This window comes from Gracilinanus agilis, chromosome 4 (genome assembly GCF_016433145.1).
Source record: "Gracilinanus agilis isolate LMUSP501 chromosome 4, AgileGrace, whole genome shotgun sequence".
Classification (NCBI taxonomy): domain Eukaryota; kingdom Metazoa; phylum Chordata; class Mammalia; order Didelphimorphia; family Didelphidae; genus Gracilinanus; species Gracilinanus agilis.
The window spans coordinates 493,886,993-493,911,974 of NC_058133.1; the positions used below are offsets into that span (position 1 = coordinate 493,886,993).

Consider the following 24,982-nt stretch of genomic DNA (forward strand, 5'->3'; position numbering starts at 1 on the left):
TAAGGCGTGTTTTAGGTGGCAGCAAAAATTACACTGGTTTTGGAGTCAGAGGACCTAGGTTCATATCCAGACTCTGCCACGACACTACCAGTTTCTCCCTCTATAAATGAGGTTGACTGGATGACCTCTAAGGTCTTGGGTTCTGATGGTCAGTGACTAGATGATCAAATCCTTCCCGGAATGTTCTCCTGTCCCCCTCCAAATCCTACCTCTTTTTTTTGAAGGCTAAGATCAAATCTCATTTCTTCCAGACAGCTTTCCCAGGCATCGTAGGTCCTATCGAGCTTTCCTCCAAACTCAGAGCATGTATTGCGTAGACCTTTCATTTTGTCATTAGCCCTACATTACCTTGGAACATCTCTGATTAGGGTTTCATAATATTTCTTGAATGATTTGACTTTTTCCATCTCTGTCTAGCCTTTCTCACTAGAGCATAAACTTCAGGAGGCCAGAACTGCCCAGCTCTAGAATGCAGCCCAACCCTGTTTGATCAATTGAGTCTAATGAGCGCTTACCCTACAAATGGACTTGTCTTAGCTGGAGAAACTTTTCTTTTAAAACAGTTTTTACTGCAGCCTGTGTCCCATAGAGGCCAATCAATCTAACAGCGAGCATCTATCTATTTGCCTACTCATTTATTTATTGATTTGTTTATTCATTCATTTATTTATTTGTCTGCCTGTCTTTTTATTTATTTATTTTTTAAGACCTTGCCTTCTGTTTTGGAGCCAATACTATGTATTGGCTCCAAGGCAGAAGAGTGGTAAGGGTAGGCAATCGGGGTCAAGTGACTTGCCCAGGATCACACAGCTGGGAAGTGTCTTGAGGCCAGATTTGAACCTAGGACCTCCCATCTCTAGGCCTGGCTCTCAATCCACTGAGCTACCCAGCTGCCCCCAATAGCTAGTATTTATTAAGTGACTACCATACACCAAGAAGGGAGCTGCCCAACGGGGATGCAAAGTTTAAAGATGAAAGTCATTGCTTTAAAGAAATGTACATCCTAAGAAGGGAGATGTGTACTCAGATACTACAAAAGAAATGCCAAGTATTTGGAGGAGAAAGGCACCAGTCACTTGGAGGCAATCCAATTTGGAAAGGCTTCCTGTAGAAGGTGATGTCGTAGCTAAATTCTGAAGGAAGCAAGGGATTCTATCAAACAGGTAAGGGAGGAATACTATCCTTTGAGCACCTCTGGTTGTCCAATGGCTCCGGGTTGGGGTGAGAGTTGAAGCTGGGAAATCAGCTACTGAAATAGCCCAGGTGAGAGGCAATGAAGCTTAAACCAGGGTGGTGGCTGTTGTGAGTGGAGAGGAGAGAGATGGGAGAAATATTGGGGCGATAGAAACATAATTTTCCAACTGATTAGGAGATGTAGGGGTGAAAGAGTGAGGCGCTGAGGATGACGGTGTGAACCTGGATGACTGGAAGATAATAGTCCCCTTGAGTGAAAGGGAAATTTGGAAAAGGGGTGGATGTTGAGGGGAAAGCCAACTGAGTTCAGTTTTGGATATGTTGAGGTTGAGATGCCTATGCGGCACCCAGTTTGCAATATCTACTAGGAAGATGGAGAGGTGCGACTAGAGGACAAGAGAAAGGTTTAGGACTGGAGCTGAGAAGTTATCTGTGGAGAGGTGATCGTTAAATCCACCAGAGCTGGTTAAGGTCCCCAAATGAGAAGAGCAGAGAGAGAAGGCCTAGGACAGAGCTCTGGGGTAGCCCATAATAAAATGGATTTGACAAGGATGATGCAAAGGGGAGGAATGGTCAGACATGTAGGAGGACCAGAAGGGAGTGCCATGAAAACCCAGAGAAGAGAACGCAGGAGGGGACGGTCAATAGCCCTAGAAAAGGATAAAGGCTGAAAAAAAATCTCATCTGATTTGGCAATTAGGAAATTACCAATAATTTGAGAGAGCAGTTTCAGTTGAGTGATGAGCTCGGAAGGCAGGCTGCAAAGGGTTAAAAAGAAAGGGATGAGGAAGTGGAGGTAAAGGGTACTGGACAGTTTTTTTTCTAGGAGTTTGGCCATGAAAGGGAGAAATATAGGGCAATAACTTAAGGGAATGGTAGAATTTTTTTCAAGATGAGGGGAGACTCGGACATGTATGAAGGCAGAAGGATCCAGTAGACATGGAGAGATTGAAAATTGGAGAGAATGATTGAAGTGGGGAAGCTGCAATTTGCTAGAGAAAATCAGGGAGGATGTGATCAAGGGTCTGGCCTTGGCAAAGGCAAAGAGAAGATCATTTCATTAAATACTGGAGGAAAAGAGAAAATGGGGAATGAGCTGTAGAGAAGAGGGAGCCCATAGTGAATAGCCTCTATTTTCTCAGCAAAGTATGAAGTGAGGTCCTCGATTCAGAGGATGGGTAGGAAAAGCCTGAAAAGAAAAGAGGTCTGGAACAGCTTTTCTGGACATGGGAAGAGAGAATGAATCAGAGAGGGTAAAGGATTGCCTTGTTGCTGTGAGAGCTCAATTTGCAGTTGGCTACACCCAGGGCCCAATTTGACTCCTCGTCGGTCCTAGCCAGGGCCGTCAATATCAGTCAGTGCCCATTGTAGTGGTAGGTTTATATATAGTACATCTTTAATAAGTATCATTTAATTTATTTAATAATTAATAATAATATATTATAGAGTCCCTTTACTTGCTTTTTAAAAAAATTCTTATCTACTGTCTTGGAATTGATGCAAAATATTGGTTCCAAGGCAGCAGAGCCGTAAGGGCTAGGCAACTGGGGTTAAATGACTTGCCCAGGGTCACACAGCTAGGAAGTATCTCAGGACAGCTATAAACCTAGGTGCCCCCCATTACTTGCTTCTAAAGATGCTTACCAGTCTCTGGCTGCCCTCCCAGTGCAGGAAACTGGATTTCTTCTTACTTGATGGACTTCTATTAAGCACTGTTGTTCCTTGGGACTCCTAGGAACAGTTCTGGCATAAGAGGGCAGCAAAGGGATACCTAGAACTGCCCCACAGCCATCGGCATCTCCGCTCCTTTTGAGAAAAGGGTTGATTCTAACTTAACAGCTCACATTCTGTTTTGGCAACAGTGATGGGCATTACCCAGTAACTGCTTTCATAAGTGGATTCCTTTTCAAAACAAACTCTTAAAAATTCTGTGTACCATAGGAATTGCTGAATCCATACAGAGTGGCCCCTTTGGGTGGTGCCCCTTATCACACGCTTGATGGCTGCTCCTGTGTACTCAATCTGTAAATGATTATTCCTTCGAAGAGGGCATGCGAATCACGGAGGTGATGCACTTTTATTGGTTTGCAGGTTACATAAGCAATCGATAAGCCTTTATTTAGCAGCTATTATGTGCCAGGAACCGTGCTAAGAGGCTGGACAGCGATACGATAACAGAAGTCCACTGGAGGTGCTATATACTTCAGTCTGCCATCTGGTTCCAATCCAGTTCAGAGTTGATTCAGCACCCTCATGATTACTGGAGCAACATGGGGGATTAAGAAAGGATTCCTGTAAGAGGCAGCCCCCTAGCTGAGCTTTGAAGGAGGCTGAAGGATCCTAAGAGGCAAAGAGGAGGAATGAGAGCATCCCACCATGGAAGACAAAGGCACAGGGGACAAGAGACAGAATTGAGTTTGCTAGAACAAATGTTCATTGTGACTGGGGAAGGGAATTGTGAAATAAACCTAAGAAGGAAAGGCTGGAGCCAGATTGTGAATCACTTTCAATACTAACAGAAGGAATTTGTATTTTATCCTCAAGGTAATAGGGAACCATTGAAGGTTCTTGATCAGAGGAATGACATGGTCACACTTGTGCTGAAGTAAGATTATACTGACAACCTACTGGAAGTTGGAATGGAAAAGGGAGAAAGGAGGAGCCAGGAATCCAAAGATGAGGCAGTTGCCATATGGTAGCATTCTGTCATTATCTAAGCAGTGAGGTATAAGGCCAAAATGTTGGCCTGACAGAGAAAAGGGGCTTCTCTCTGACCAGGGGCAGATGTGTCTGAAATGAATCCAGATCCTAACCCACTTTATTGACAGGCGAGAAAGACACTGAAAGAAGTCAGCCTTAAGGAGAGGGTGATGGACAGATCTTTATTCCACAGAAGCAGTATACAGCCAGAAGAAATGTGTACATTTATGGGCAAGTGAGACACTGTTGCGTGTACCTGGATTAGCACCTTAGAGACTGCAGAGGAAATGAACAGCCCAAAGGAAAAGAAGAGTGATCGGGGTCATGGATTACCTAAGAGCAGTGGCAGGAACGAGCCCCCTCAGGTGGCCTTGCTGACCGGCCCCTGAGTCACCTGCTTCTTCCCAGCACTCACGGGGAGCAGTCCTTGTTGGGACAAGCTGTGCACAGCCTGGCAGGTCATACGAGTAAATAAAGTGTGTTTGTGGGGTGGGAGGAACAGCTGCACCCCGATTGGGGTCTGAAATCACTGCTGAGCAAACTCTACCACTGAGAGGGTTTGTGGGAGAACAAGGGAGTCACCGTTAACTGATGGGGAAATGGGGGAAGCATGGGAGACGGATAAGTACACAGGTAAGTTCGGGTGAGATTTACCCTTAAAAGTTAGAAAACATTCCCCTGGAATACTTGCCTCCATCCTGTGGGGGGCCTCACAGAGTTTCAGAAAACAGCAAACTGTCAGGTGAAGACACACGGTGCCCAGAATGTACCATCTGTGATGAGTGCCAGTTGGCGGCACGGAGGGTGAGGGCTTTGCTTTCTCTTTCACAGAGCAGGGCGTGCAGGCCTGCTCTATCCTGCTCAGGCCCAAATGCCGGGCATGGCCAAACAGTTCTGACAATGGAATGTGTTCCCTGCAGGCAGGCAGAGCCCACCACCGCTTTGGCCCCGGGGCCAAACATCCCCCTGACAGCACTACTTTCCCCTGACCATCCCCATCTGCACATCATTCCCTGTTCTTTATTCACAGCAACCCAAGCCCTGGGCCAGTTGCCTCCACTTCTCAGCTGCCCTGAGCAAGGGAAACGCATTCCAAGACGGGCTCACCTAAGTGGTTCAGGGGCCGCAGAGCGGGTCGGTGTTCAGCGGCTGCGTACTAAACAGTGACAGGCAGGACATGAAGGAAATCGCTGCCTCGATACGGTCTAGTCTGGGTTTGCAGAAGAGCAAGGTCAGTGCAGGACCCAAACGGACCCACCTTGGACGGCCAAACCTCTCCGTTCTGCCAGCTTCGTTTTAAAGGGCTCACCAAAAACCATTCAAAAGGCAGACAGTCAAAGATCATTTTTCACCAAAAACAAAAACTCACACGTTGCCATGCGCAGCAGAATACCGATTTTCTTTACATATTTACAATTCTACATATTGACTCCTCAATAGTTTCCATCTTTGTAATTACAGAGTCATCGCAAACCTGGGGACAGCAGTACCATTAAGTTCCCTCTTGAACACACATGACCTTCACTAGTCTTCTTACATGGAAAGTAATGATTGAACCCAAACCAAACCACAGTGCATGCCCGGGAGGAAGCATGAGGAAAACCTGTTAATGACGCTAGTGTTTCTTAAAAATGACAGTGGCTTTGTGTAGAAAAGGCAGGTTCAGTTAAAAAAAACACACCAAAGCCTCCTAGGAACCTACTTCAATAACTAAAATAAATAGTATTTATTACACATTAACCCTCCCCCAACTGTACCTTGAGAAACGTACTTCTTTCACCCTTCCTTCTAAGTAGGTCTTTCTACGCTGGCTTCCGATCAGCAGGAAGTGAGTAATACAGCCTAACTCGGGCCTAGGTCCCAGCCAATCCTTCCCCGTCGGGGCTTATCATCCCGCATAGACCTGGGGTTGCAAGGGTGGGGGGAGTTTGTCATTTTCGACATTTTCAGAGTCAATCGCTGCTAAGGGCTGGCTGGGGGGCTTGATTTCCAGGGGATACTTCTCCACGATATCTTGAACTTCCTTAGCAATTCCATCTGTCCAGTCGATGAGGTCTTTTTCAAGCTTCTTGGCTTGGCTCATGAGCCTTTCCTGCCGCTCGTTCAGTTGAGAGAGAAGATCCAAGTTTTTGTACATCTGCTGCACCCCGAGGCAGGCATCTGGAGCCCAGGGCTCGGACTCGGGCTTCTTGGGAGAGCTCTGGCCAGACATGTAGCGATCGAAATCTTCTTGACTTAAATTCAAAGACTGGGCATCCAGTTTCTCAATGAAAGCCACTGCACAGCACTGTGAAAGGAGAGAGAATGACCGTGAGCCCAGGAGACAAGCCAGCGGCCTGGACAGGCCCAGAGTGTCCAGGGACAAGGCGGCCATGGAGAGGCCCCATAATGCCAGGAGACGGAAGGGCTTTCTCTGAGAAGCCACTCACTGGGCCCTTGCCTGCAGATGGTAGAAAGACAGACAAGCAATTCTCCAAGGCATACTTTGCCCACGTGGCATATATAAAAGCATACAAAATAGAGATGGAAACATATTGAATTGTTAATAGAATCATTAAGAACCAAACCAATGAGGATCTCAGTGGCTGAAAATACGTTCACCTCCTTCCAACTCTCAATGGATTTTTTTAAGCAGTCTCTGCTCAAATTGTCACCTTGAAGATCATGAAAAAAGTGACCTCCATTTTCCTTGCCCTGTGTGTGGCTGGAACATGGTCCCCTCAACTTAAGAATCACAACCTCAGTGAGTGCCTCTGAGGTGAATTAGGCTGGCCATACCCTGTACGGAACCTTCCCAGCTCCGCGGGGATTAAGTGATGTGCTAATAAACACATGAGCTCTGGCTAAATCCTGGATGAGGAAGTGTGGCTGGAGGTGGAGGAAATCTCTACTGACATGGAGAATTGGAACCAGCAAGGGCTCACATCTTCTGGGCAGCCACATTCGGTACAAGGGCTGCCTCTTGCTGGTTTCTGCCTGGAGAATGCTAAGCCAGCCTCAGGCCTAGGAGGGATTTGTTCTGATCCCGTTAGTGGTAAGCTATTGGTCCAGAGATGCCTGGAGAGTCATGGACTTCCCAGGAGAGGAGGTTGGGGTTCACTCCCAGCTCACAGGGGCCCTCTAGTGGACTAAGTGCCCAGCCCAGGCTACAATACCGAGGAAACCAGCTGAGCCAAACACCCACCAAGTTGGTAAAGTAGTAGCCATCCTCTCCAGTCATCAGGCGGCTTGGGTTACAGAATCGGGTGATATACTGGATATTCGACTGAAGGCGTGGGGGGTTGCCCTTCAGAACGATGTAGATGAGGGTGGGCAAGAAGTCGTCGGCAGATGCTGGCTCATTCTTGGTGATCTTGATAGCATTGAAGATGTGTTTGCTACATTTGGTGATGCAGGCCAGCTTGTCCCGAGGAACACGCTTAGAGTCCATCTCGATAATGTCTACGGAGCAGAAAAGATGCGGTCTTCAGTCAAGAGCTCCCCACATGATCTACATCTTGGCATCAGTGCACCCACTTTAAGCAAAGTCCAGTAAAGGAAAATCTTGGCTTTTCAAACAGACAAGTTAGGAGAGAATTCTCTGCTTTAAAAGAATGAATGGCCAGTTAGAGCTCACTGTCATTAACCTAAGGAGCTCTTCTAATGCCTTCTGATTCTCAGACTCCAAAGTGTACAGTCCCCAGACGAAGGGGAAGTAACATCCCCTGCACAGGAAGGGTCCATTTGTTGGCTTACCCTCTCCCCAGCCTACCAGCCCACATTATATCGGACAAGTTTTCAATTTACACACAGCTCCTACAGAAAAAGGGCAGTAAACCACCCCGCCCCCCCACCCCCCGCCACATAAAAATCCTTTGTCAGTAATCGGCCCATTCAGATCTAAACTTGCAGAGCCCTATGGAGCAGGTATGTCACTGTGCAGTCTCTGAATACCTACAAAACTGAAAATGTGATTGAAGATGGGTTTTTTCTTTTCTTCACTATGAATTTAAATTCCACAACACAAATATTTTTGTATATGACAAATAACAGGAGAGGAAGAGCGCTTTGACTTTTAGAAGCCTGGACTGGATTGGAGAACTCAATGGTCTGGGTCATGGAAGGAAACTAAGATCACAAGTTTAATCCCTATTTGGACTTGTTGCCTACACACAGGAGACTGATACATCGCGTCATTAAAAGGGCTGAGAAAGGCTGGAGATGGCTTACCATAACCATAGCCACTACTGGAAAAAAGGATGCCAGGTGCCCATCCTCCTGATGAAGGCCAAGGAGAAGCATCTGCACCTGTGAAGATGGCCTTGCTGCATGGTACATTCTCCCTGGGTATATGCCAGAAGTTGAGCAGCCTGAGTGCTCTGGTCACATTGGGAATCCACATTTACCAGCTGTTTGGTTCAATGGACAAGGAGTAGGCACCTCAGGCCCAAGACCAGGAATGGGCATCCCTTCCTCATGATCAGAGGCCCCCAAGTAGGTCAGTGTCACTGTTCCCCTGTCTGCCAAGGCAATCTGCACTTAAATAATAGCTAGCGGTCAACTCAGGCCTCCCTTCCTAAAAGGAAGAATGTGGATCACTCCAGTCCTACAACAAACAGCAACCTCAAAAGGACCCTCCTGCCAAGCCAGACCTATCTTTTACTGACCTGTAATTGCTTTCACCACCATATCTGAGACTTCTGGGATTTCTTCATTAACAGGAACACAAAGCATCTGTGGAGTGACCCAGTGCAAGGCTCTAGAAAAAAGTAAGAAATGAATGAAAATTTACCATGCCAGTGAAGAAATTTCCCAACTATCTGCGGGGGGCCATGGAGCTTGCTAGTTCAGTTAATGGAAAGTAAGGAGCAAAATTGTCTAATCAGGCAATTCAGGAATCAAACCCAGAGTTGCAAATGGTGTAGGTGCTCCATAATTATTTGTTATCTGACGAACCAGTGTCCCCATTAGGGTACAAATGCCTGCCATGAGAATAATAAATGTGAACATTTATGAAATGAAATGAAGTTGTCCTTCAGAGCCATTTGTAAAGGTCTCTTTACAAACAAAGGAGAGAGGTCTCCTGTTCTCCATTCCCAGGGATGGCAGAAGTGATGAAATGGGGCTGATCCCAGCTAACTGAGAGAGTACAGGCTCAGCACTCAGAAAACGGATGCTAAAGCCAATTCTGCTTCCTACTAGCAGCATGCTGACATCAGGCATGTCCTTAGGACTCTGGGGGCCTTAATTCCTCCTCTTCTAAAATGCAGAGGTTGGACTAAATTGGAGGTTCTTCATCTGTTCTCTGCCATGACCCCCTTTGGCAGCCAGTCCAGTGAAGCTTATGGATCTCTTCTCAGAATAATGGTTTTAAATGGGTAAAGTCAAGACCATGGGATTACTAAGGGGATCAGCTATGTTGAAATGTAATGATCCTAATAGTTACCAAACAGTTCACAGACCCATGGCCCTGATGAGCTCTAAGAAAGACCCCTCCCAGCTCTACATTCTATGTTTGTACTCTAAGTTGTTGAGGGTAGGGTAGACATTTGAAGATTTCTGGGAGTTGGGGTTAAAACAATGGAACAGGACACCGAAATACCTTATCTGAGGAGAGTGTTAAGCATATGACAAAAACTCAATAGGCCTTTGTGTGAGTTAGGGGATACTGAGGATCAGGTGGATTTAGTTTTCAATCACTGCTATTATTGGCCTTCAGAATTCCTTCAATATTAAGCCACAAATATGATTGCAGATCAAAGCACACTGTCCTTCAGTTTATTTCCTTCAGGAGGTTTTTTTATTGTCTATGTGTCATGTCTTCAGTCGCGACATGGGAAATATGTATTACATGAAAGCCCTGGTATAACCTATATCAGACTATTTACCTCCTTGGGGAGAGAAGGAAGAGAGAGAATCTGAATCACAAAATGTCAACGCCACTGTTAAAAATTCTACATGTAATTGAAAAAAAAATTCAATTAAAAAAAGTATTAAGCCACAAATGTTTTCCTTTACAGTGGACCCAGGACAGGGAAAAAGGAGCCTGCAGTTTTGTTGCTTTCCCTCCTAACTTCTAAATCATTCTAAGAGCCTCTGTTCCCTCCACCACCCACCCCAGATTTTTTTCCTCAGACAAGAACAAGGAAACACACACCTGATCCGCTTTTGAACAGCAAGATCCTTCTTCTCATCGTCAGTAGTTTCTGGACAAAACACATACTTATACAGGCGTGTCATGATATATTTCTCAATCTGGTCCATTGCTTTCTCCATCTTCTCTGGGGGCACTGAGAAATACACACATCTACATTGATTAGAGATCCTCGGGGAGTTGGGGGCCTTTGGTTAGCATTCCCTAAAAATGCCACGAGATCACCAAATATGAAGGAGGAATCTGACAGTCATATACTTGGAAACGAACATGTGCAAACACACACATATATATACATATATATGCGGACTTTCGTTTTTCAAATGATCTGAACTCTTACTCCTGACTTTTAGAGTGAATCTATACCTGGACTGGCCTGTTGGTTTGTGGGATTAGAAAGAGGTGAACTTGGGATACAAAGTCTACTTGGAGGGTATACTCAAAACCTATTCAAGTGCCCTGAACTCCCATCCCAGCTGTCCCACATGGAGTCCAAGGGTCTTCCTCTCATTTCTCTGGAGCGAAAGTCCACTGGAATGTGTGCCTACTTGATGGAAAGGCACATATTCCAAGTACTCACTCATTCAGTAGATTTCATAGCCTGGATGCACTGCTTTGAGACGCATCCTCTCCTCTACCATCTGTTTTCTCTGACCAAACAATAAATCCAGTTGTCCTGGCCTGAGTTTTTTGGTGATGCCTCGAGGACTAAGAGGTCTGATACTGACCCTAGAAAGCAACCACCATTTCTACTTGAGCAGGAATCAGATCTGCTGGCTGCCAGGGAAAGCCTGCCTCTGTGGGGGTCTGTAGCCTCTCAGCATCCCGGTCCCAGCTAATGTGGAAGGACAGAGACAGAAGCAGATCTCTTACCTTTCCCCCGGGTCTGGAGTCTCTCGGCCACATTCTGGTAAAAATCTTGAGTGCACTCCGACTGCTCCTCAATACTCAATTCCTACAACAGAAGCCAATGAGATACAATCAGCGCCAGCTACGCTGTGACGGTGAGTCTAGGAATGCCAAGAAGCCTCTGACAACTTCTCCTTCAGCAAAGCCAGCCCAAGCTGTCCTCTCGGCACTGTCTCCAGAGATGGACGTGGCTGCTCTGACAGTCTGGGCATAAACAAGGCATAACAGTTTTTGCCTTGTGGCCTCAGACTCTAAGGGGAAGCATGGTCTTCAAAGCTGACATAGGAACGTTCCAGAAAAGGCATGCACCAGTTCATGGGGAGGTAAACCAAAGTGGGGTCATCCAATCAGACAAAACTTAGGGGAGCCAGACCACTGCCTGTTCACTGGGTAGTGAGACATGCCAAAGGCTAGATGGAAAAACTGAACAATTATTTGTTCAGTGACTCCTGGGTGCCAGACATTTGCCAGGTGCTGAGGTAACAGACACGAAAGGGAATGAACTGCACCCCATTCACAGATAAAATGTAGGCTCCATGCAAACTGAGTACAAAGACAAAAATTGGGGGTAGGGTTGGTAACAGAAACTGGAACAGCCTTCAGAGGGAGAAAGGGAAGGAGGGAAAGAGGCAGCAGCCCTAGAATTGAGCCTGGGAAGGTGTGAGGGATGCTAAGAGGCACCCAATTTCAGGTCTGGGGGCAGTCTAGGCAAGGCTTTGCAGAAGGATTTGAGGGCTTGGATAAGCTCCTTCTGATTTCCTGAGCACTATAAACCAGGCTGATCAGTGCAGGGGATAAGGAGGCCCAGAGGCATCTCCCTTTTTGTCCCATCCCTTCCCCCAAAGCATCAAGCTCCTGGGTCCTTAGTAGGAGGCCTCAAAGTGAATCAGTTCCTGTCTGCAGTGTCTCTTCACTTCAAGGCATTCTCCTTCAGCCAGTACATTCTTAGGAATGGAGCAAGCTTGGGGCTGGAAGCCAAGAACCCTGGGTACTCTTTTCTGGTTCTGCAATGAATTCCGTAGGTGACCTTGGGCACAAATGCCTTCTCCTAAAAGAAGAGGGATCTGGGCCAAGTGATCTCTCCAGTACTTTCAAGCTCTATCCCTAAGGGCTGATTGTTCTGCTGAATTTCCCAATGAGTATGATGGAAAGAAGGCCATAAAGAAAGCCTTGCTTTGTTGTTCCTGGCCTACCACAAACCAAAAGATTCTGTCAGACTCTGCAAACATAAGACTAGCTTGGAGAAAGCCAATGGAAGGGCCACAAGAGTGTAGGCCACAAAGGTCTATCTGGAGTCAGCTGCATAAACACCCCATTGCCCCAGGACTTCTCTGGCAGTTTTCCCATGCTAACTCCAGACAAAAAGAGAAGCAAAAGAATTCTAAGGTTCCAACCCTCACCTTGCTTCTGGTTTGATGTGTGGCACCTTCATCTGAAAGATGAGGGACCTTCTAGTTCCAACACCTGATGTGCCCAATTATGAGTCCTGGCCACCTACCCTTTTGTGATGCATAGCTTCCAAAAAGATCTTAGTCTGCTTATAGATCTCTTGGCCTGTTTTGTGGAAGGTCTTGAGAAATTCTATGAACTCCTTGGACACCCTGTCCGTCTCCAGGCTGGCCTGTCGGTTAATGGAAGGGCTTGCGGCTTTTGCCTCTTGAATCTCTGCTGGGAAGAACAAATATCATCAGGCTTCTCATGTGAAACCATGGTTTCAAGGCTTGTAATTTAAGGGCCCTGGAGTTATTTATGATGCAGGTTAAAATGGAATTAAGACTGTTTTATGTCTACACATCAGACAACTCACTCAAACCAAGCTGAGCTTCCACGAGTAATAAAGACCAAGTTCTTACAGAACACACAGTTTGAAGTGTTCAAAGTCAAGAACAAACTGCTGCTGGACCCTGTGTGTGCTCTGGCCCCACTATGGGCAAGCTAAGCTCATGCTGCTCACTGCAGAAATCACTGTGGTGCTCTGCCTGGTGCCTTTAATCACTAACTCAGAAATGCCATTGAGGATTTGGAAGGCATATTTTTGCTCAAAAGTCCCCCAGGAGTTCAAAGTAATCCATGGGCAAACTGACAATGGGCAGATGTGCTTATAAGTCCTAGAGAGAATTATGGGTAGTTTAAGAAATGATTGGGCCGCCCTGGCCTCTCTCAGTGTCCATCTGTCCATCCCACCCCACCATACGTACATCTGACCAAAAATAAGAAATTGAATTTAAACAACAGAGGTCTTGAGTGAGCTCACCCAGCTCTTAATCTGACTGTCAGCCCTGTTCAACGGGAAGGAATAAGCCCAAATGATTGATGAGCATGATGGAACATAAAAGAGACTGGGGGGCTGGGAAGATATTGAAGACTTTTTCCAATCAGCCCATTCCAAACATCAATCTCTTCTCCCTTTACCCCACTTCCACATGCAGAAAAAGGAATGTGATTTTAGTGTCACACACGGAAAAAGAAAAAAGCCATAGCTCTCTCAAAGAAAAAGGAACTCCCTCAACAAAATTTGAGCTTGTCAGGCCTTGCAAGTCTTCCTAGTAGAATTCTGCAGCTTCAATCCCATTTCAAAGATACTGGACTCACTCATGGCAACTAAGTGACAGAACAGCATCAGGGACACCCACCAACGAGCTCAGAATTTTCTTTTCTCCAGCAGGAAAACTAGTAAACTCATGAAGGAAATAGCTTTCTGAAGAAACAAAATAGACCTTCTCCCCCACTTCTCAGTATTAACAGGGAATGGAGAGTACTGGTATACTTGGACTTCAAGTGATGGCTTAACCTTTGGATTTTAGGCTTGAAACTCATACAACTAAACTTCAATAACGATTTAAGATAATAAAACTCACTATTCCAATTAGAGGAATTAATTTATTTCAAGGAGAAATCTTGTGCTAGCCAAGTTGGTGGATGATACTCTTTAATAACTGTAGCTATCAAACTGAGAAATCTACCTGTCCCTTGAAAGGGTATTAACTGGCAATTAAGATGATACAGCATTTGCTAATGTCATCTTTAATCTTTATCGTGTTAAAGCAATAGAAGCCAAGTTTCCCACATAGTATTATAAGGTCCAGGAGAAAGAAAATGTGCTTTTATGGCTATCTATTTGATTTAGAATAAAATGTACATGTAATTCTAACGCACTAGTTAATATAAAAATGTAAACGACACATTCTCCTTTGAAAAGTGGTTTTTCTGACCTCCCTGAAAAGTTTGAAAGAATCTTTTCAGTTTAAGAATTTCTTCTTAACCTTCCTTTCAATGCAATATACTATAGGAGGAACCTGAAAATTAGAGATTCAAAGCAGGAAAAGACCCTAAAGACCATAAAGGCCAGTTCTCTCATTTTACAGATGAAGAAACTGAGGTACAGAGAATTAAGTAAAAGTAAAAAGATATATGGTGGATAAAGTGCTGGACTTGGGCTCAGGAAGACCCATTCAGATCTCTGATACTTACTACCTCAATGACCTTAGCCAAGTCACTTCCACTTAATCTGTTTCCTTTACGAAACTTTGAGAATATAGCTCAAATGAAATGATGCTCTACAAGATAAGCAAGCAACTTTTCGGAAGTAAGATGTCAAGCTGCTGATCCTTGTTATTGTCTATGATTCTATGATTATCACATAAAGAAATGGTACCAGATGGTAAAAATATTCAAAATTCAATCAATAATCACTAAGTTAAAAATCATTAAGTACTAAGTATAAGCCAAATACTTCCTCTATTAAAGGACATTTTGAAATAAGAAAATTTACTTTTTAAATGCAAATATCTTCCACAGTAATTATGCCAGTCATTGGTACCTTAGTGTGAGTTACTTAAAAATTGTTTAATCAGTTTTTCCCCACCAACTATTTACCTGAGATCCTTTTCCTCAGAAGGAATGAGAATTTTGAATGGAGGATGGGGAAGGAAAAGCATGGAACAAAATTATGGAACAGGGACACAGGTAACCCAGTAATGGTCAAAAGGCCTTAAGAAGACGGGAAAGAAAAAACCCCAAAACACTCATTTTGCAATTTTGCCTAGGGCTCTAGTGGAAACTGCCTGCCAGGTGCTACTGAAAGTAATCCCAGGGCCCAAGTGGAGAGCAAGGCCTACACTCCAGCAGCAAGTCTGATGTTTTAAACATCCCACTCCTGGTTTTAGAAAATTCAGTAGACACATTCTGCAGTTCTTTTCTGTGGATTGACTCAAAATCAATCCACAATTGACTGGGGTGCTGGTATTGCTACAGCTCTACATGGAAGTGAAGCTTGTTGTTTAAGCAAAGAACACCCCCCACATTTCCCCTTTTTTATAGGTTTATTCCACCAACAGGCTGAGGAAGGTTAAGTTAGGAATGAGACGACCCAACAGAGAACAGGAGGAAAGATCCTATTTGATAAGGATAATAATCAAGGCCAGGACTAGACTAGTGCCCCACCCCATTGCTATCCCACAGCTTCTCAGATAGATCCCTCTATGCAAGAAGAGAATATCAGAGCAAGAATGGAAGCATTCCAGGAGTTTGCAACTAGAGTTGTGCCAATGTAGGGATTCATATTCAAGCTGCCCACCACCTATGCTCCTGATACAAACTAGGTGTTTTAGTTCAGGTATTTATGCAGACTGTAGCCCAACTCTGACAAGTGTCCAAAGAGAGAGCCTTCAAGTTTTTCAATGTGACCTTTAAGCCTTCCAGCTTTCTCACATTTAGATGTTTTCCCCTTTTTGTTTTCTTGAGTTAACCCATCACCAAAGGCATATTTTGGTTATTTCCAAAAGGTAATATTGATGCTCTTGTGCAGGGATATCTAGCCACAGAATAAAGGGAGCCCTCATGCATTTCTTCAAGGCATGCTGAATTATTTAAAAAAAAAATACAACCACCAAGAACAAAAAATTTTAGTCATGAAGAAAGGGCCTTTGAAGTACTGTTTTTGCACATACAACGAGCTTATTAAAATATCAAATTATACTGGGCAGATAGAGAATTCTTCTCTATGATGGTAGCTCTTTAAGAGTTAAAGTAATTGGGTTTAAAGGAACATTCTAAGGTTACTTAAAGAAAGCATTCAGGCCTGGTTTTGATTTTCCCAAACCAAAACTGGTTTGTAAAAGGTTCCCACCACCCAGTTGCAGGAATCAAAGCTGGCACAACCTTAGTTTGCAGACTGTAGAGTCAACTAAGTCAGCTCACTCAATCTACGCAGCCAGTGCCGGGACGGGCGGTCCCGGAAGGTTACCTTCAGAAGGCGAAGCCAGCTCCCAGGCAGGAGCAAAAATCTCCTTCAAATCCCTGAGCAGGTTATCAGTGTTTCGCTCCCTCCCAAGCTGTCCTTGCTTAAGAGTTTTCTCTTGAGCCACTGAAATAAATGCAGGAGCAAGAAAAACACCAAAAGCAAGAAAAGCAAGTAACAGGGGCATGAAAAGGAAGAACCCAGGGCCTTAAAAGCAACATGCCTGGAGCTGCTCTGGGCTCCAAGGCTGCACCCAGGCCAAACTGAGGCAGTCAGGCATCCTAACTAACTAACAGACATCATCTGGGAAAGAGCCGATCAAAAGGGACCCTTTGGACACTGAAATACACACAAATAGCAAAGTTTTTACAACATGATTTCTAAAACCTCCTCACCCATTCCAGCTTTCTACAGAGATGTGAAAGGAGGTAGACTCTCATTTCTAAATAAAAAGACAATTATTTCCAAGCAAAAGCATCCAGACCAAAGCACCAGAAGGTGTTTTATTTAAAGGGAAAAAAAGATTTGGGCTACTTTAGAAATGCTCTTTATATAACATACTCCACATCTTGCCTAATATTCCTTCTCCACGCTACGTTTTTCAGTCCCAGAGGGCAGTCCCAACACATGGCCATTAGGCACGCCAGCCAAAAATCAGACTCCAAGCCTGAGTCTACACATTAGACACATGTTAGTGGCAGCCTGACCTGAGCACCTGGGGCCAAGAGATCTGGATCCTAATCCCAGTGGGCCTGCTCCTAATGACCAACAAGTCCATCGAGCACCTCTGAGGCTCTGCTTTCTACTTTGCAAAATGGAGTTTACCAGCTGATCCTAAAGGCTTCTCTTTTGCTCTAACAGATCCATTCTCAACCCTGAAGCCATCACCTTATTATCTGGCTCATACAACTTAGCCTGACTCACACATTCTCAAGACTGATGGGGTTTCTGCCAAAGTAGACAATTTAATTCCAGAGAAGGGGATTAGCAAATAACTATACTCAAGCTCCTCAGCTTGAATAATAAAGTAAGTGTCCACCAGAGCTGCAGGAGATGTCCCTATCACAAGGGCTCAGTCCATTGGAAATACAATCTGTTGAGAATCACATTATGATAAGTTCTTCACTCAGACTCTGGATAGAGGCCAGACCCTCTTCTCTAGCTAGATCACTCAGTGTGCTACTGTGAAATAAGGCAAGTGAGTGGACATTGAAATCACACAGAAGACATGAGGAGATGGTCTTTTTAAACAGATTATGCTTTAGTTAAAAGTGAATTTTCATCTTAATGAAAAAAGATAGCAATAGGCTCCCAGGACTAGAAAAGACCTGAGGAAACTGTTTCATTCATTCCTTTGGCGCTAGGTCAGGCTCTGGCTAGTCTTTCCTTGGGGTTCTAAGATTGGAATCTTTTGAAAATGGGCTGCAAGTGAGCAGCTGCTTAGAAATAATAAGGCTGGCTCTCAAAATTACCCAGTTTCCTATACAACTTTAGGAAGCCCCTCCTCCCCAGTAACCCTTGGGTCCTAGGCTATAATAATGGGGAGTCTTCCTAACAGCCCCCTGCTTCAGCTCACTTGTCTGGTGATACTAGAGACCATTCCAGAAGTTGGCTAAGAATAGACTCCCCACATTGACTCGAAACCTTAGAATTGTCTCTGCCAGGACCACTCTCCCACTCTGATGACTCCCAGCAAAGCTTTCCAGCTTTAGCTGGTTTTTACACAGGCAATGGAGTTGTCACAAAGCTGCTGATGTGGTCTTGAGAAAGCAATTAAACATCTCTGGGGAAAGAGGGCCTCTCTTTCTCAAATGAGATTTGAACATGGGGCCAGAGACCTCGGAGGAATGATGTACAGGAGAAGAAATGCTATAAAAGACCAGAATGTTCAAGTCCTGTGTGTGGTGATTCCAAGTCTTTTGGTGACTCTTCCTCCTTAGAATATTATCCCCTATAAGATACAAACTCCTAAAAAACCAGAGCCTAGGGGTGGCTTGCTAATGCTATGCCTGTAAGCCCAAGCTCTGCCCCACATTAGAGCCTGTGTTCTCTAAAGACTTCTCCAAGTGGAAAGGTAGAAGAGGAGAAGAGGGGACAGTTACCCTTCTTGGGGCCACCTCGGGAAGAAGCACTAAAGAATTTCTTCACTGTTGTCACCTTGCGACTCTTCTCATTGGTTTTCTTTCCCTCAAATTTGGAAAAAGTGAGGGATTGGGCCCCTTGGCTGCTCTGACTGCTAGCAAAGGCTTCTTCTTCTTCCCTTTGGAGCCTGCAATGCAAGAGATGTGGATAAGTCATGGATAAGTTGGCATGTTCACAAAAATACTCCAAGGAAAGGGGCTTCCCCTGTGTCTAAAGCAGATTTCCTCTGAGCTCAATGATCTGGGGAGAAGCTGGAGTTTTAGAACCAGATGGTATATCTACCCCAAAGATGGGGAAAAGACAGTTCTCCTTCACAATTACACAGGCCCCTCTATTAGGCTGCCCTCTTGCTCAAGGGGAATCTTTCCTATGAACAGCATTGTCTCTGTATCCCCAATATCTAGCAAGGTGCTCCCAAGCAGTAGAATTGAATTTATCGCGTTTCCTTAATTAGAATACAAAGTGGTTGAGGACAGGAACAACAGTCTATGCCTCTCTATGCAGTATATGTACGAAATTAGACAACTTCACTCCTAGAAGCCAGCCTTCTGGGCTCCTGGTACCACGGCCCTAAGACATTCTGGATGTAGCACTGGGGAAGAAGTTGCCCCAATTAGCATTCTTAATGGATTTATGGTCATAAACTATTAGTATTTCCCAGATATCTTTAGCTATTACTTCTACTCTCTCTTCACCAGAAAATTGGCCTCTGTCCCTGAGACCCCTCCTCAGCCTCTGCTGGGCCAGCTGTGACCTTATCTAGCTCAGCCCCAGGTCTCCAAAGCATCTCCTGGTCACCTCTAGCCATAGCATTGAGTGCTCCTCCCACTCCCCTCCCCCACCCCCGCAGCTCCTCATGTGTAGTCTTCCCTCATTAGAATGTCAGATCCTTGAGGGCAGGAACTGTCTTATTTGCTTTTATTCCTAGCACTTAGCAGAGTACCTGTCATACATACTCCAGCTGTCCACCCACTGGCTCAGTTTACTAGTTGTTTCCATATTCTGAGTGTTATTACAATCTCATTCCTGGAGAATACAAACCACCTTTGCCTGCATTATTTTTAGGGGAAAGGTCTGTTTCCGGATTAAAGGTTCTATGCCTCAAAACAACCAATCAGAGTTATTGCTCGTCTATCATAGGGATAGAAGTCTTTGCCCTCAAAGGGATTATAGTACAGGCAGTGATACCTTGGCACACATGTGCAATCTGTTCCATGCCAAGCTTGTAACTTAATTTGCTTGTGTGTCAAATCGAATTTCCCCACTTAAATGAATGGAAATGCAAGCAATCTGTTCTGGTCCAAAAAAACACGAATTTTTTGTTTTACTACATGCTTTTAAGTATGAAAATATACTTTATAAATAACAAATGATATATTTCTAGATAATAAAAAGAATGTAAAGAAATAAACTTGCTCATGAAATGTTATTTACTTTCAAGGTCACACGAAGATGCTGGCGGAGGTTTTCATTTTGTGCACTATCCCTTAACGTGACTTACTCTCTACACAGGTAATGCTACATTTAAATGCAAAATTGACCTTACACATTTCTTAGGATATGTAACTTTACTGCTATTTTTTTAGTTTACTTAATCATCATCATTTTCTTCACTGAATTTTGGCTGTTTTGCCATACTTTCCTCAATTTCACTTAAAGGCTATTTCAACAAAAACCTTTCCATGAAGATTTGTTTCTTTCTCCCTTTCAGAATGTTTTGATAATATGTGAAACAAGCATCATTATGCAGCTCCAATGCATGACCTGCTGCAACTTTTTCTGGGTCTTTTCAATAAACTGTTTAAATTTTTCCCAAATCCTCAATATTTCCTTAATCTGGTTTGTACTAATGACCTCATCTACCTTGGGCTCCTCCCCACTAATTTCCTGCAGAATCTCTGTATGCTGCTGCTGCTGTAACTCCTTCAGTTCCTTCGTTGTCAGTTCCTTGCGGTGATTCTCGATGAGGTCATCAACGTCAAGCAAAGGCACTTCAATCCAGATGCTCCCTCCAACAGATCAACACTGAACATGAGGCAGCCTCGTGAAACTTGTGAAACCAAATGTTTGGCAGGCTATCTTGTGGAGGGTGGCAGAAGCTCGTGACTCAAATATCCACTCGTGACTGCTCATATCTCAACTTGCTCCGATATCAAGGTACATTGAACTCCAAAAGGACTCCCCCACAGGAAACAATTAGGGAATACATCAGGTGGCCTGCGGCAGCAGAAAGAGCTCTGAACTCAGACTCAAAAGAACTGAGTTCAAATCCTCCCTCTGCTACTTAATACTTATAGGAACTGAGGATAAATCACTTTACTTCCCCAAGCCTCAATTCCAACATCTGTAAAATGAAGGGCTGAATTTCATATCTGTGTAGGGTCCCTGTCAGCTTGAACATTCTCTGATTTATTGCCTGGGGCAGCTAGGGAGCACAGTGGATAGAATACTAGATCTGGAGTATGGAGGACCAAATCTGACCTCAAGACACTTCTTAGCTGTATAAGCCTAAGCAAGTCACTTAACCTCAACTGCTTAGCCCCTGCCACTCTTCTGCCTTAGAATCAAGATCAATTCTAAGATAGAAGGTAAGAGTTAAAAAAAATCACCAACTATTGCCTAAATTGGGTCTCACAAAGAATCAAAAAAGAAATGGAAAATTTCCTTTTCCTCATATGTTAAGTCAATGTTCAGGAAAGGGAAAAGAGTTAGTTTTCAGTGAGAGGAACCCACTAAGCCCTTTCCAGCAGTAGGAAGCCCGTCCTCACCTTTCGGCCAGCTCCCAGTCCTCCTGAATCTGCCGCTGCCGGGCCTTCTGATATTCTTCCCTCCAGCACTTGGAGCAGAAGCCCTGCCAAGCTGAGTTGCCATAATAACCACATCCTTTCTTGCATAGGAGCTCAGACTGGTCCACATGAATCCCTCTGCGTTCAGACTTAAGGCTCATCTTCTTTCTGTGAGCCAAGGAACAAAAGAAAGACATTACAAAAGGCCTTCTTCAATCTTAGGTATGTTCCTCCCCAGGAAGGAAGATCAACAAAAACCCAGTGGAATTCCTACACAGCTCTGAACTCTCTCTAAACCAGGGGAGAAAAGATGAAAAAGCCATCAGGTCCCAGCCAACATTCTGGAGACGCGTGGAGAGCTCTAGAGATAAGGTTAAAAGGCTACCTTTGAGGGAGAGGAAGCCCTTTCCAGGTAAAAGAAAACTCTCTATAGTCCTTGCCCCCAAAATACCATTCAGCAATACTCTTGTGTCTTCTTATTCTACAATATTTCCTGTGGCTTTCTGCCACTAAAGAAATATTTATACACTAGCCCTTTATACAGCAATGCTGACCCTAAGAGGAAGGAGGAGGTAGTTAAGGCATCATACTTTGGGAAGTGACAGGGCTGTTTTGTTCCCAACAACCCCGCCTTCATTGGTCAATGGAGGAGTTTCTCTTTAAGATTTGATGTGACACTTCCTGCAGATTCATATAAGAAACGACGTCAGTCAGCTGGGGGACCCATGAGAAGGAAACCAATGAAAGATTCATCTTGGGAAGATTATGAAACTAGGGAAGTTTATTAGCACATCCTTTTCCTTTTTTAGGTTCTAAGGAGAAAGAATATTTCTAATTTGGAGAAGCGGATTCCCAGCAAAAATGCTGACTTTGGGGCCAAGAAGACCAACAGCTGGCCTACCTTTCTGCAATTCAACTAGAACATTCAGAAAAGATGACAAATAGACTTCATCAAACTGGTTTGGTTGACTCATTTTGCCAATATCTACTTTCTCTATCCACTCACTATTTTCTCTGTCACTCACAGGGGTTAGAGGAAGAAGAGCCATTCTAGGATCTCAGTATAGAAATCCTTTGGGTGGAAATAACATGTAGTTAGTAAAATATACAATATTCCCCCCCCACACACTCTGCATCAGAAAAGCTATCGCTTATATAAACACTCCTATAGTTCTTTATGGACTGCAAAACATTTTTTATCCCCCCTCTTCTTTTTTTAGGGCAGCAGGATGGCTCAGTGGATTGAGAGCCCGGTCTAGAGACAGGAGGTCCTGGGTTCAAATCTGACTTCAGACACTTCCTCGCTACGTGACCCTGGACAAGTCACTTAACTCCCATGGCCTAGCCCTTAACACTCTTCTGCCTTGAAACCAGTATTTAGTATTGATTCTAAGCCAGAATTTGAGACTTTTGAAGGATGAGGAAAAAGAGAGGAGGACAAGCTCTTGTTTGTCTAAGAGTTCAGAAGAGAAGGGAGGAATAGAAGGGAGGGCATGTAAGAGAAGACTTGTGAAAGTAGAGATAGGGCTGGGTAACATATGGGATATATGAAGTGAGTACAAGGGAGGAGATGGGAGGCTACTGGTGCTGGGAGGATGACAAGGCCCTTGATAATAACAGAGAGAAAGGGGAGAGGAGACCTTTGGGGGAAAGATAATCAGTCTGTTTTGGAGAGGCTGAGTGAGATGTCCAGGAGGCGGCTGGTAAGATATGACTGTAGAGGGGATGGGGCTGGAGATGGACATCTTGGAATCACCTGCACAGAGATCCCAAATGAACTCTATGGGATCTGATGAGATCTCCAATGGAGACGGTCCTGAGGAAAGAGAGGAGGGGGCCCAGGAAAGGGCCTTCATGGACATCACAGTTAGTGGGTGTGACTCAGATGAAGGTCTTGCAAAAGAAAGAGTGAAGGAAGGATCAGACACAGAGGAAAGTCAGGAGGAAGCAGTGTCTTGAAAAGCTAGGGAGAAAAGAGTAACCAAGGGGCCACAGGTGGTGGGTATTAACAGTGTCAAGGCTGTAGAGAGCTCAAAGAGAAGAAGGATCAAAGAGAAAGAAGTCTCTTCAATTTGGCAAGTAAGATCACTGGTCAGTTTGGAAAGGGCAATTTCAGTTGAGTAATAATGGGGTTGAAAGCCAGCCTGTAGAGAGCTTAGGAGAAAGTAAGAGGAAGTAGAGGCATGTAGTTTAGGCCACTTTCTCAAGAAGGAAATGAAGATAAGAGAGAATAGGATGAAAGTAAGGGACTAGAGAAGATAGGAATGGATGGGATCAAGGAGGCATGAAGATGGGTTTGCTTAAGATCTCTAGTTCATAAGAGCTAAGAGTGAAGGAAGGAACAGTGAGATAAGGAACAAGTAGAAAGAGGGAGCTCTCCGTGGAGGGCTTCAATTTTTTCAGTGAATTATGAGGAGAGGTTCTCAGCTAGAAGATTCGGGGAGGTGGGGCCACAGCAAGCTTAATGGGAGTCAGGCATGCTTTGAACAGCCCCTATGATTAGCAGGATGATCAATCAAATTGTTGTCATTTGTCCTTTGTATTTGAAGAGGACCAGTGACCTCATGGGGTGGTAACTTGACTTGCATGTGAACTGGATTTAAGCAAGGCTGAGTTGCACAAAGTCACCAGCCTTACTTTCACTTCCAGAGACATCCATGTCCTGGGGCAGGGCAAAAGTCAAGATGCCTGGTGATGGCTTCGGACACAGCAGATGACACTGGCACCTTTGACGGCAGCAGTTTCTCCAGCCACCTCCATGACCCAATTGTACTCATCTGCCCAATCTGTCAGGGGAAGTCTTCACATTCTTGGGATAGACATCCCCCTAACTCACTGTGGGTATGAAGCCGGCTAGTTATTCTCAACCTCATTTAGCCCATCTGCCGAGATGGTTTTCCTGGGGTGTGGCCACTGTACATGCTATGGTTTCTATAGTTTCCAAATCCAGTAGAGAAGAAAACAATGGATGTCTGCTTCAGGAGTACAGTCAGGCAAACCCCCCACGCACTGGCCATGTCTGCACCTCTAAACCATCTTCTCTTTTGCCAAGGAGGCAGAGTTAAATTCCACTGTAAGGCTTCAAAATACTCATGATGGAACCTTAAAGTCTTCATTTGTCCCCCTTTCACCATAATGAACCTGACAAGCATCAACAAGCATATTTTCCTAGACAAAGAAAAGAAAAACAACTAAAAGTATTGTAAAGAAACCACAAATCCCCACTCCATAGAGCTTTAAAAGAAGACTTCAAATTTAACATGGCAGTCCCAATACTGCCCTGCTTGTTTGTGGCCCCTTCTGACCTTTCCTATGCACTTTACTCTTTATTATTGCTCTTTTTCATCTTTAAAAATTTTCAGCAATATTGTTTTTCCCATTATATGAAAAACAATATTTAAAATTTATTTTCTAACATTAGTCCCAATTTTTTCCCTTCCTGAGACAGTAAGCGCTTTAACCTAGGCTTTACATATGCGATCCTGCAGGGCATAGCTTTAAATTTTTTCAGCCACTTATCTCACTATCCTTAAATAAAAGTTCTCTCTTCCACCATCTCTGTCTTGGTCATTCTTCTGTGGCCTAAATCAGTGATCTCACTCTGGGCAACAGAGCTACAGACTCATTCCCTAATCTGTACCTGTTCTAAGCTTAGGGCCACAGAGCTGCAGGCCCACCCCTAACCTGGGCAGTGGGCTGAATTGGAGATCCTTATGGCATGCTATAGCTTTGATCCCATCCTGGGAGGCCTCCCTACTCCACCATCTATGCCAATCTCCCCTAAGATTCCAGAAGCAGCACTGAGTCTTCCCTAAGCAAACAATAAATACCTTTGGTCTTCTATTGCAGACTTTAACCTGGAAAACAGAGTCACACTTA

At 44.4% G+C, this 24,982-nt stretch overlaps 1 protein-coding gene across 5 annotated transcripts; it reads right to left on the reverse strand.

Annotated features, from left to right (window-relative positions):
- Positions 1–4,055: 4,055 nt before the first annotated feature.
- On the reverse strand, positions 4,056–21,267 carry RABGEF1 (RAB guanine nucleotide exchange factor 1). 5 transcript variants are annotated; one of them, XM_044673022.1, is made up of 9 exons: positions 21,086–21,264; positions 18,278–18,444; positions 16,182–16,301; positions 12,435–12,601; positions 10,901–10,982; positions 10,031–10,163; positions 8,541–8,632; positions 7,079–7,335; positions 4,056–6,181 (listed from the first exon to the last, which is right to left on the reverse strand). In XM_044673022.1, the coding sequence occupies exons 1-9, from the start codon at positions 21,262–21,264 to the stop codon at positions 5,783–5,785; spliced, it is 1,596 nt and encodes a 531-aa protein (XP_044528957.1). In that variant the 3' UTR covers positions 4,056–5,782. The 5 variants fall into 5 exon arrangements, with proteins under 5 accessions (XP_044528957.1, XP_044528961.1, XP_044528958.1 ...); XM_044673026.1 differs by lacking the exon at positions 16,182–16,301 and having other exon boundaries at positions 21,086–21,267; XM_044673023.1 differs by lacking the exon at positions 16,182–16,301 and having other exon boundaries at positions 12,435–12,604.
- Positions 21,268–24,982: the final 3,715 nt, after the last annotated feature.

Bases quoted from the DNA above. Each gene is read 5' to 3' on its own strand.
- RABGEF1 (XM_044673022.1), bottom strand. From the start codon at position 21,264: ATGAGCCTTAAGTCTGAACGCAGAGGGATTCATGTGGACCAGTCTGAG. The intron at 7,336-8,540 runs GTCAGTAAAAGA...TCTGCTCCGTAG, and splicing joins GGTGGTGAAAGCAATTACAG to ACATTATCGAGATGGACTCT. The intron at 6,182-7,078 runs GTGGGTGTTTGG...CTCCTTTCACAG, and splicing joins GCTACTACTTTACCAACTTG to TGCTGTGCAGTGGCTTTCAT.